The following is a 12,643-nucleotide window of genomic DNA, read 5'->3' as shown; positions in this document are numbered from 1 at the left end:
AATTAGGCTATAGATAATATATCAAATTAATTTGATCTAACTCAGACAGACAGGGCTTCAGAGAGGAGTACAACACCCTGCATACCAACACAGCCCCACTTTATCCTGTTAAAAAAATACTCACAACTTGAAATAATTTGTATGAATAAACATTTTAATTCTTTTGATCTGAGGACCCGTATGGACTAAAGGAATATGAATAAATTACACGGTAATCAAGGAATTGACACATAATTTGAGGTAGCCTACAACCCAGGTTTATACATCCAAAGAGCATAAAAAAATGAACTGCTTGGCAACCAGACCAGGCCTCTAATGGAGACGTTTATATGTCAAAATGTGTAGCCACACCGGGCTAGTAAAAGGGACTGTGCATGTAACTGAGACTAGGTTACTATTATATATTAGAATATTAGATGGTTATGACTTATTTTCAAATTTTTCAGATTAATTTGCTGATTGTCCATTAGTCAACTGATTGTTTTAATAAGGAAAGATTAATTTGCACACCAAATACATGAAGAAGTTATAAAATTTGAAGCTTTGTTAAAGCAACACGTAACTACATCTGTCAAATAAATGTATTGATGGAAAAAAAAAATCATAATTTCCCTCTGAAATGTGGTGGAGTAGAGAGTAGCATGAAAAGGAAAGACTGAAGTAAAGTTCAAGTACCTCAAAAATGTACTGAAGTAAAGAACATGAGTAAATGTACTTAAAAAAAAAGTGCAAGACCAGCATAAAATAGAAGTAAATGAAAGAATAATGAGTTTCAGTTGCACTAAGCCTTGTATCTACTTATTTATTTTCAGAGCGTCAGCATGGAGGAAACTCCTCTTGCATCATGGCATTAAGACCAAACCGAGAGCCTTCCCCCTCTTGACCTTTTCTAAAGTGTCTGCACACTGTAAAAACTGCACAAAGCACTTTGCAGAGCTGATCCGGTGGTATTGGAGAAGTGTCCCCTCTCATCTTAGCTGACACACTGACTGTTGGTGCAGAGAGAGGCAGACGTGGTGGCAGCTCTCCAGGTTTATATTGTCTGGGGTATTTCAGATTAGCTCTGGTGATTTCTCTCCCCTTGCTGCTCCTCTTGTTGCAGTTAAGTGTCTGCTGAGGTGAGCTGAGCCTCCGAACCTCACAAATTAACTTTACCGTGTTCCCTCCAGACAGCTAAATGCATTTTGTGCATCCTTTTACCTTCTTATATCAAGGGAATTTATTCACATCTTATCTTGTGCCCAGCTCTCTGTGAGGACATGTTTACAGCTAGAAACATCACAAAATGCCCGACATAAAAGCAGTGGTGAAAAGAACATTTACATAAGTACAGATTTTAGGTATTTGTACTTTCTAGCTCTGCATGAAGGCAGATCAACCTCGTGGTCACTCTGTGGGAACATAACTTGTCTGGCAGAGGATGTGAAAAACAGCAGGATTTTGCTCAGTGACACTGAACATCTTAATTATTCATCAAATTTGGATTTTAATTAAGTTCCATCCACGCAATTAGGAGGCTGTGAATAAATCCCCCAAACACTTTAATATGCTGGAAAAAGAACAAGAAGAATCTGGAAATGAGACTTATAGAGTTATGTAACATTTGTCTGTCCTCCTTTTTCCAGGCACAAAAATGGCCCTGAAGTTTCTGAGGAAGAAGACCACCAAGCTGAAGAGCTTCCTGCGAGAGTACAGCATCTCCCTCTACCTGTCACCCTGCCCCTTCATCATCAACATGTACGGCATCGCCTTTGAAACAGACGAGTACTACATCTTTGCTCAGGAGTACGCTCTGGCAGGAGATCTGTTTGACATCATCCCTCCACAGGTAAGAAAAATGGTTAGGTGTAATTTTTTTTTTTTGTGACACTCACACTCTTTGGAGACACCATGTCCACTGTGAGTAAATGTCCCTAAACCACCCATTATAACTCCAGATGCTGCCTGAGTTATCACATTTTTAAAAATTTCTTAAGCATCAAGCTAATTCAGGAAGTGCTAAAAGCTAATTCGGCATACTTTTTCCTTGGGTGCTGATTTGCCAGATATGAAAACAAATGCAGGAAAAAAACTTTAAGACAACTTTTTGTATGTCCATGGCTTAATAATAATATGGCTTAATAATATGGCTTTATTTTAAGCACATACTATTCTGACTTTATGACAATTTTGACATGCTATACTGACTTTTATTGACATTTTTAACATTTTTGACACAGAATACGAGAATACTGACTTTTTTAGTGACATACTAAACTATGACTTCCCTGACATATGTGACATGTCATACTATTGTATGGCTTTTTTGACATTTTTGACATACTATTAACTTTTTTATGTCATACTTTAATATGACATTTTTTACATGCTATGGTTTTTACAAATTTGACATGCTATACCAAGACTTTTTACATTTTGAACATACTTTACTGACTTTTTAATGGCATATTATAAATTTTCTATGACTTGACATTTTTTATGTAATACTATAGCTGTAAAGTGCAGTATTTACGTAATGAGAACAGGTTGTGTGGGTGTGTGCATATATAGTGTATGTGGACAGACATCGTTGTAACAGTGTAGCAGTGTTGGAGTTTTTTCTTTTACTTTTTTCTTCTCTTTTTAGGTGGGACTACCTGAGACAGTGGCCAAGCGCTGCGTCCACCAGGTGGCCATCGCCCTGGACTACCTGCACTGTAAGAAGCTGGTCCACAGAGACATCAAACCCGAAAACATCCTTATTTTTGACAAAGAGTGCCGAAAGGTCAAGCTGTCAGACTTTGGCATGACGCGGCGCGCCGGCTCTCCAGTGAAGCGCGTCAGCGGCACGATCCCGTACACGGCACCCGAGCTGTGCGACACCTCGAGGCACGAGGGCTTCTGCGTGGACTACAGCACAGACGTGTGGGCGTTTGGCGTACTGCTCTTCTGCATGCTGACGGGAAACTTCCCCTGGGAGAAGGCCATGCCGAACGACGCCTTCTACGAAGAGTTTGTGCGCTGGCAGCGTCGCCGAACAGGCTCAGTGCCGTCACAGTGGCGCCGCTTCACTGACGAAGCTCTACGAATGTTTCGTAGACTCCTCTCTATTGAGCAAGAGCGCCGCTGCTCTGTCAAAGAAGTCTTCAGCTACTTCAACCAGTGCTGGATGTTGGACACGGAGAACGGGAACAGCAGCAGCTTGGCGAGCAGTGCGCCCCCGCTGGACATCAGCTCCTCCTCATCTGAAGAGGATGTATTAGTGGACAGACTGAAGCAGCAGAGCTTGTCACCTGCTTGTGTGGTGGCGAAGGGGAGCATCATGATGGACACCCACTACTCCTCCATGTCCACCAACAGCTCGCCGTCCTCCACCGGCAGCTACGAGCGCGCCAACAGGGAAAACAACGAAAGAGGACGCATCCTAGTGGCGACACCCATTGAGATCTGCGTGTAGAGGCGGCGGATGCTGTGTTTCAGGCTGCCTGCTCACGTGATGCTGGTGTGAGCTGAGGAGGAAGCTTTCTCCGAGTGTGAGAAAGAGGAAGGAGAAAAGTGTGGCGACTGGGGCTTAGCGTCAGGATCAACACTCTGACATACCTTGTAGCTTCACTGCGGATTTACTCATTTCTGATGAAGATGAGCTCTGAGGAAATGAGCAGAGGGACGATCGCAAGCCTCCTGTATGTGGTTTACACTTACGATACTGAACTGAACTCAACAGACAACCTGTAAAGAAAAGATGAGCAAACAAAAACATAAATAATCCACAAGCAATATGTTCAAATGTTTGGAATAATCCAGTCACTGCAAAAATAATCTGTGAAGAAAAAGAGGCTTTCAGAAAAATGATTTGTTGATGGTACTATTGTGTGTTTATTGTAGTGTACATTTTCATGTTTTGGTAGATATGTTTCTGTAAAGTGTCTTTTTTTTTGTATATTTGTTTTTAATTTGGAGTTAAGTTATTTATTTATATCAGACACATAATTATGATTTGTTTAATGAGAGATCAGAAGCCTGTTTTTTAAATTTTCTCTCTGAGAAATGAAAATTATTAGAAATATGAACTACTGTAGAAGCAGGAGGCTTTCACAGACCTACTTTTCTTCATCTATTTGTCATCATGTTGTCGTGACTTCCCATAAAAGTAGAAATACACAGACTGTTCTTTCTCACCTAAAATGTCCTTTTTCATGTTTGCCTGTGATGCCTAAACCCACTTGTACAGTAGCAACCAACACTATGAGCGGCTGAAAGTGCACCGAGCAGTCAGCGAGACTGTCCTTCCATTAAACTGCAGTATACTGGGACCATAACCAAATACGCCCACAGCCCATTTCTTTAAGAAGAAAATCACATAACAATAATAATAATTATGTATTTGGTAATACAACAAATGGGATGAAAGCATAGAAAAGTATAAATAATATTCCTAATTTTCCTGCTTGCATGGTTGACAAAGACAATTGACATTGTACCTTTCATTAAACAGTTAACATAATTACTAAAGAGATATTTGGACTTTTTTTCTCTGAATAATAGGCAAGAAAATATCCTTAACACTGAATATGCCAATTGAAGAAGTATTTGGGGATACAACCTGCCCTCAACTTTTTATTCAAATTTTTTGCTGTTAAAATAATTAGAAGGTTTAACCCTGAAAATGTGACAAGATGGATGAATGTAGAAAACATTTCGGGATTAAAATGTTTTGGAAATCTCTCTTTTATGTTTTTCAGAAGTATTGCATGAACTGATTATTACTGTGGTGAACATTTGTTGAAATAAACACCCTGATAATTAAAAGTCCACTGTGTTCTCTTTTTTTCCCCCTCTCTCTCTCTATAGGGCAGTCTGTTGGTTGGTTGGTCGGTCAACAGACATTTCCCAACCCTTCGGCAGACACAGTTTGTGCTCTATAGGAGGCTGAAATGTAGCATAAAGTGTTATCATAACGTATGCCACAGAAAGTGTCATAGTTACAGTATAGTATGTCATAAAAAAATCCTAAAAGTAGTAGTAAAGTATCTTATAAAAAGGTCTAAAAAGTCATAGTGTATAGTTTGTCACAGAAATGTCCAAATTTTTTTAGTACAGTATGTCATAAACAAGTTGTAGTATATCTCATAAAATTCTGAAAATGTAAAGTATAGTTACTATACTATGAATTTTAGAAAAAAATGTTGTTTTTGACATTTAATGGCATACTATACTATAGTATGTCATTAAAAATTTGTTAAAAAATATTGTAGTATGTCACAAAAATGTCAAAAAGTCACAATATAGTATGTGGTAAAGAAATTCCTAAAAAAGCCATAGTATAGTATGTCATTAAAAAAAATCCTAAATAAGTTGTAGATGTAATAAAACTTCCTTAAACAGTTAAAGTACGTCATAAAAATATTTCTAAAAAAAAATGTAATATAGTATGTCACAAAAATGTTTAGAAAATTCAAAAGTATCATAAAAATGTCAAAAGGTCATAGTATGGTATATCATGAAGAAATCCTAAAAATATATCAGATTTTTATTTATTTATTTTTTTCAAAAATTGGTTGTATAGTATGTCATAATAATTGTATTAAAGTATCCCTATATAAAATCAAAAAATGTCAAAAAATCATAGCATAGCATGCATCAAAATTGTCAAAAAAAAGTTAAATATGTCATTTTAAAAAAATCAAACATTCAAACATTCATAGTTTAGTATGAAATTATAAAAAATTGTAGAATAGCATGTCATAAAATATTTTCCAAAAAGTCATAGTATAGCATATCATCAAAAAATTCCCTAAATGTTACAGTATAGTATGCCAGGAAAAAATTTCCTCAAAGTCATCGTATGGTACGTCACTTTTTTTTTAAGTTATAGCATAGTATGTTATAAAAAAAAGTCTAAGAAAGTTATAGTATGGTATGTCATCATAGTCTCAGTATAGTGTACCATAAAATAATGTCCGTAAAAAAGTTGTAGTATGCCATTAAAAAGTAAAAAAAAAAAGTCATTTAAAAATCCTTAAATAGTCCCAGTATAGTACACCATGAAAAAATCCCTAAAATGTTATAGTTTGTCATAAAAATGTCCTTAACGTTGTAGTAAAGTATCTTGAAAAAAGTTAAAGAGTCAAATGCAATGGTAATTTATGACAAAAAAAATGTCAAAAAGCCAAAGTATAGTATGTAAAAAAAAGAAATCCTTAAAAAATCATTAATGGTCAAAGTGTGATAAATAATTACAAAAAGTCACAGTACAGTATGTCAAAAAAAATTTGAGTTATAGTCACCATAAAAATGCCATAGCAACAATCACTGTGAAGGTTAAACTTTGGGCTTTGGGGAATTGTGACAGCATTTCTCACTATTTCCAGAATAATCTATAGTAGAAATAATCATAAACTAATAGCTGATAATGAGCTCCAACTCAACCAAATACAACAGTAAAATCCTGCTTCTACATTAATGCATTAATAATCTAATAATATACAGTATAATAGTATAACATTTACAAGGGACATGTTTCTGCATTGAGTACTTTTAGTTTAAATAATCATGTACATTTTCCTGATAATATTTAATGCCAACTCATTTTAACTGATCAAACTGCAGATTTAAAGCCAAGACATCAGCTCTTATCAAGATATACATGCCTGCTTCAGCCTTTTCACAGAGAACACAATGACAACAGACTACAAGATCAGATTCGGATCATTTTGCACATTAGTTTGAGCTTCACTGTAAGTCGGTCACATAATTATGCCCCAATAAACTCACAATGCCCCATGAAGCTGTAAAACCACTGAGGCATGTTTCTGGCTCGGCTGTAATGAGCAGCGTCTGCCTCCAAAACCTCGCTGGAAGCTGAATTACATAACACACCCACCGAGGTGCTGATCTGATTTAATGTTACAGTTAAAAAATATATCTATACATCATCTCCTCTTATGCAGGCGAGTAAAAAAATTCCAACTGACTGCAGACGTGGACATCACACGTGTTTTTACAGACTTATACCAGAGAGGAAGATGAAATTGTCTTTCCAATGTTAGCCCGACAAATAAACTCAAGTCTGCTCAGATATAAAGAAACTGAGGGGAGAAAAACAGCTAAGTGCAGCTGAGCATCACTGCATGTTCAGCATAGCAATTACAGCTGCACTCAGTGATCTCAGTGTTTCTCCCACCACCATGTTTACATATTCACCACCAGCAAGAAGGCCGAGGGGAGAGTAAATACAACCAATGTTCAGCTGCTCTGTTTTTGTGACTGATGTTCAGCGGCACAAGAAGTACTCAGACGCTTACATGAGTAAAGTATAATATTATACTGTAAAAATACTCTGTTGCAAGTAAAGTCCGGCATTTAAAATTGTAACTAAAAGTACAAAAGTATTAGCATCAAAATAAACTTATAGGACCAAAAGTAAAAGTACTCATAACGCAGAGTGGCCCATTTTAAATTAATACATATTACTGGATTATGATGATTGATGACTTAATGTGTTCATGACTTAAATTTTGCAGTTGGTGAAGGTGGAGCTGATTTTCATTACATTATACACTGCTGCTGGGTAGTTTAATCTATAATAATACATCATTAGTCCTTCTCCATAGAGACCCATCTCTCCATCTGGCCTCAAGAAAGCTCTGGCAAACCGTTAGACATCTCAGGAAGGGAAAGCAGGGCTTGTCTTAGGCTGTGCTCAGCAGAGAAGGAGAACTGCTAACCCGAACTGGGTATATCGCTGAGCTGTGGAAGGAGCCGTGGGGCCCGCTCACGCCCAGTCCAAAAAAATAACATAGAGCCGTTGCCCTGTGGGCCCACCACCTGCAGGGACAGCGGGGCCCCGAGCGTGCTGATCCCTGGCATCACGGACTGGCTCTGGGGACGTGGAATGCCACCTCTCTGGTGGGGAAGGAGCTGGTGCGGGAGGTTAAGCGGTACCAACTAGATATAGTTGGGCTACCCTCCATGCAAAGCACTGGTTCTTGCCCAGGCTGGTGTGGTAATACTCACGAGCCCCCGGCTTTGCGCTGCTGTGTTGGATTCTCCACAGAGAACGAGAGCGTTGCCTCGATGGGACTGCGGGTCGCTGAGAGAAGGTCTCCAACTGTTTTTTGTGCATACGCATCGAGTAGCAGTACACAGTCTCTGGGTCGTGCTCTGGAAGGGGTGCCAGTGGGGGATTCCATAATTCTTCTGGGAGACTTCAATCACAATAGGCAATGATGGAATAACCTGGAGGGGGCTGATTGAGAGGAACAGCCTGCCTGACCTGAACCCCAGGGGTTTTTTGTTATTGGACTTCTGTGCGAGTCATGGATGGGCCATAACAAACACCATGTTCGAGCACAGGAAGGTTCATATGTGTACTTGGTACCAGAACACTCTAGGCCAAAGATCAATGATCGACTTTGTGGTCATTTCATCAGATCTGCTGCTGCATGTCTTGAACACTCAGGACACTCACCTGATGGTGAATTGGATGAGATAGCGGGGGATGCTGACAGACCCAAACATGTAGCGAAGGTGAATGGTGTATGACCAAAGTGAGAGCAGTGTCCGCATACTCTGCATAAAGTCAAACACACTCTTGGTGGGTGTTGGCCTCTGCCAGGGCTGTCCCTTATCACCGATCCTGTTTGTGATATTCATGGACAGGATCTTGAGGCGCAGCCGGGGGGAGGAAGGGGTCCAGTTTGGGGACCTCAGAATTGCATCTCTGCTTTTTGCAGATGATGTGGTTCTGTTCAGTTTGCAGCCGAGTGTGAAGAGGTCGGGGTGAGAGTCGGCACCTCCAAATCTGAGGCCATGGTTCTTTGAAGGAAACCGGTGGATTGCCCCCTCCAGGTTGGGGGGAGAGTTACTGCCTCAAGCGAGGGAGTTCAAGTATGTCCAGGTTTTGTTCACGAATGAGAGTAGAAGGGAGTATGAGATGGATCGGTAGCTTGGCGTGGCTTCTGCAGTGATGCAGGAGCTGTGCTGGTCCTGGTGAAGAGGGAGCTGAACTGGAAGGCAGCTTTTGATTTACTGGTCCATCTACGTCCCAACCCTCACCTATGGTCATGTGCTCTGAGTAGTGACTGAAAGAATGAGATCGCAGTTATAAGCGGCAGAAATGCGTTTCCTCTGTGGTGTGGCTGGGCTCAGCCTTAGAGATAGGGTGAAGAGCTCAGACATCCTGAGGGAGCTGGGAGTAGAGCCGCTGCACCTTCACATCGAAAGGGGTCAGTTAAGGTGGTTCGGGCATCTGATCATATATATTATTGTAAAGTTGGACATTCTGCATAATGAGTACTTTACTGTTATATTATATATTAAGATGCTAACACTTTGGTAAAAATGTAAATACATGAACAGAGTATTTCCACACTTTGGTGGTGGTACTACTTTTACTCAGCTGAAACATCTGATTACTTCTTCCACTGCTGGTAATAGTATGGTAGCAAACCTGACTCTGTGTTTGTGCTGCTGAGACGATTTTCTCTGCTGACACAGCATGAGGCCATAAATCATGATGCTCTCTGTGAGCTTACCAACATGAAGCAGAATTTGATCAACAACATGAACTGAATGTTCCCAAGACACTGCATGTTCCTTCTGTTCTGCTGATGGTTTTATATAATGCAACAAAGCATGGCTCACAGCTGAAAACGAAAAGTTGTTTGCATGTTGTTTCAGTTTCAGTCAGTGGTGGTAGAAGTACTCAGAACCTTAACTTAGATAAAAGTACTAATGCCACACTGTGAAAATACTCCACTACAAGTAAAGGTCCTTTACTCAAAACCTTACTTAAGTAGTGAGTGTCAAAAGGAAAAGTAAGTAGGAAAATGTCCCCTGTCAGTGTTTTACTATTATATCTGATATTTCTGGATTAACATTACTGTAACTAAAGCTGTAAGACAAATGTAGTGGAGTACAATATACAATATTTCCCTCTGAGATGTAGCGGAGTAGAAGTATGAAGGAGCATAAAATCATCAGCTGTATTTTGTGCCGAAGCGCCTGCTAAAGCAGCAGATCTGTGCTGCAGAGATAGCGAGGAGGATTGTGATCCTGTCAGTCCTAAGAGCAGAGATAAGCCTGCAGCCTGAGCGATGGATGGTGAAGGTAAAGAGACAGACATTGAGGACTGAACAGAAGAAAGATAAGGAAAATGGTGAAGGGGAGGAAGACAATAAAAAGGGGAAGAAAGGCAATATAAGAGGAGAAATAAAAACGAGAAGCTTCATTTGCAGCTGTAGTGATGTTATATACGCATGTGTGCATTTCAACATAAACCCAGGCAGCTATTACTGCTAAAAGATTACGTCCGTGTGTCAACATGCTGTTTACCATGTCAGTTTAGCATGTTAAATGCATGTCAGATTATATGAATATTTATTAACATCTAACCCCAGTTTTAATACATTTCCTGTTCTGATTCCTCAGAAAGACTGGCCCTATAAGTGCAAGCCCACCCTCCTTTTATTTAAATGCTTATTTTGATCTTTTATCTTCAGCTGGAGCGACACACACACACCAGCAACACCGCATTAAAAAGATGCCATGGTAACAGTGTCCATATGCTCTCACAGTCTCAGGCTATTTCAGCAGGTGAGAGCAGCGAGTCTATTCTGAGTGCAACAAGGTGAGAAACACTTTCCTTATGCCGCCACAGGTCAACACCGCAGCCTGATAATGATGTGACGGACAAGAGCTGTGAAATGCTTCCTCAGATAGATTTTATCACTACGACGCATGTGTTGAGACTATTTCTGTCCAAGTGACTCAAAAAGCAAAAAGCTCAGTGTGAAAGTTCGACGAAGAACAGAGAAAGAGTAAGAAAAGCAGATGTTTACTAGTGCAGTTTATAAGTTTTCATTTGTTTTATTGAATGGTTTTGAGGCTGTTCATGTTAGTTACACTAAGAGACTCACAGATGTGACTCATTAATTGGATTACTATCATGAGCTATCCTATTTGAGACTTTGAAAAGTTTAATAAGATGCATTTTATGTTTTTTTTTTTTTTTAAATTATCATTATAAACGTCCACATGTACATTTTAAAATTGTGATGGATGGCGATTATCTACATCAATATATACCGGAAAACTCCAATTAGTAGCCCGGGCTATTATTTGCTTAAATCACAGGATTCAACAGGCTTATATTTGAGACAGGCCTTTAATTCCTTTTAAAACTGTTGCTCAGCAAAGATGGCAAAATATGATCAAATTGTTTATCTGAACTACTTTTTTTTGTAGTGAACTAGTTTGAATATTACTTGTTTAAAAATTAATCAGAAAAAGGGAGTCGCCATTTTCTTCTTCCCTCTTGTTTACCATGCTGGTCAATCTGAATTCATCTTTGCTGCTCATGGTTTCTGTAAAGGGAACTTAATGATTGATTGGTGAAGAATTTAACCAAGCTAACGATGTGTAGCATGTTTATACTGACAAAATTCAAACATTCATATTTGTATGTGTGATCTATACAGCTAACTAACGTTAGCTCACATGGGTAGCCAACAATCTGGTTCTATACATTCAAAGAACTTCTAAAAAAGTGAACTGCTTGGCAACCAGACCAGGCGTCTAATTGAGACAGGCCTTTATTTGTCAAAATGTATAGCTACACCTGGCTAGTAAAAGAACTGGGCATTTAATTTAAGTTTTATTTAATTTTTTTCTTTTTTAAATAACCCTGGTCATCCTGAGAAAAAAACAATGGTGTAATACATCCATATTTGAAGATATTCAATATGAGACTTTGAAAACAAAACTCAGACTTCTTAATGTGTTATATTCTTCCATTAACACCAAAAACAAGCTGTATCAATCAGTGGCTGTACATAAACATGGACAATATGACAGATCATCTTGATCGCCTCCCGGTGGCCGGCTGCAGTAAAGGTCATAAACCCCACCCCCTCAATATTAGTAGGTGGGACAGAGGCCAAAATAAAAAGTCAAAATGGATGTCAAATAAAATTTTTCCCAGCAATGGTTTCCGTCATTTTAGGTAGTTTTTACTGATAAGTTTGGTTTTAATTAGTTATTTGATGCTATGAAAAGGGGATGTGACATCATGATTGGTAGCTTTGTGTGCCTATTGGTGTGCTCACAATTGGGTGAGAACTTGATACCATGGCGCTACCTCCTGATTGCTGCTGCAATCCAAGTGACGTCACCAGCGCAAGATGGCAGCGGCTATATCCGGGATATTTTGCCTTCTTTTTTTGTACAGTGGTAGGAAGTGGATATGCTTAGTCTATCTATCTTTACACACAGTCTGTGCTATCAATGAAGAAGAGCTTCAATCAATCATTGAATAACAAGAAAAACTGCTGCACTTTTGTGATCTTGCTTGATTTGAATATCTGCTTGAAAGCAAGTGCTGTAATCACAGACTTTGCAGATGTTTTCACTTGTTTAGAAAAACAAGGATATAAAGTTTGAGAATAAACCCCCTTCAGTTATTTGGCAACTTGCCAAAACTCAGACACACTTCACTTCTTGCAGCAAGAACATCTTGTTCCTGTGTAGGAGCAGCAATAACGATTGTGGAGCCCAATTTCTGCACAAACATTCAAAACAAAACAAAACAAAACAAGCTGCATAAATCAGTGCTTCTCAATCTACTTGTTCATTTCAAGAGAGAGAAAGACAAGTGGTTCAGTTT

The 12,643-nt window shown here is 39.0% G+C and overlaps 1 protein-coding gene across 1 annotated transcript in view; it reads left to right on the top strand.

Annotated features, from left to right (window-relative positions):
* The window catches only part of unm_sa1261 (un-named sa1261), a 29,220-nt gene extending 24,438 nt beyond the window's left edge, over positions 1-4,782 (top strand). Inside the window, exons 3-4 of the mRNA XM_050070032.1 lie at positions 1,626-1,828; positions 2,627-4,782. Coding sequence (XP_049925989.1) covers positions 1,626-1,828; positions 2,627-3,436 — 1,013 coding nt within the window. The 3' untranslated portion in view covers positions 3,437-4,782. The remainder of the gene's footprint in view (positions 1-1,625; positions 1,829-2,626) is intronic.
* The last annotated feature ends 7,861 nt before the right edge of the window (positions 4,783-12,643 follow it).

The sequence above is a fragment of the Epinephelus moara genome, chromosome 18, assembly GCF_006386435.1.
Source record: "Epinephelus moara isolate mb chromosome 18, YSFRI_EMoa_1.0, whole genome shotgun sequence".
NCBI classification, from domain to species: Eukaryota; Metazoa; Chordata; class Actinopteri; order Perciformes; family Serranidae; genus Epinephelus; species Epinephelus moara.
This window is presented reverse-complemented; position numbering and strand designations above follow the sequence as displayed.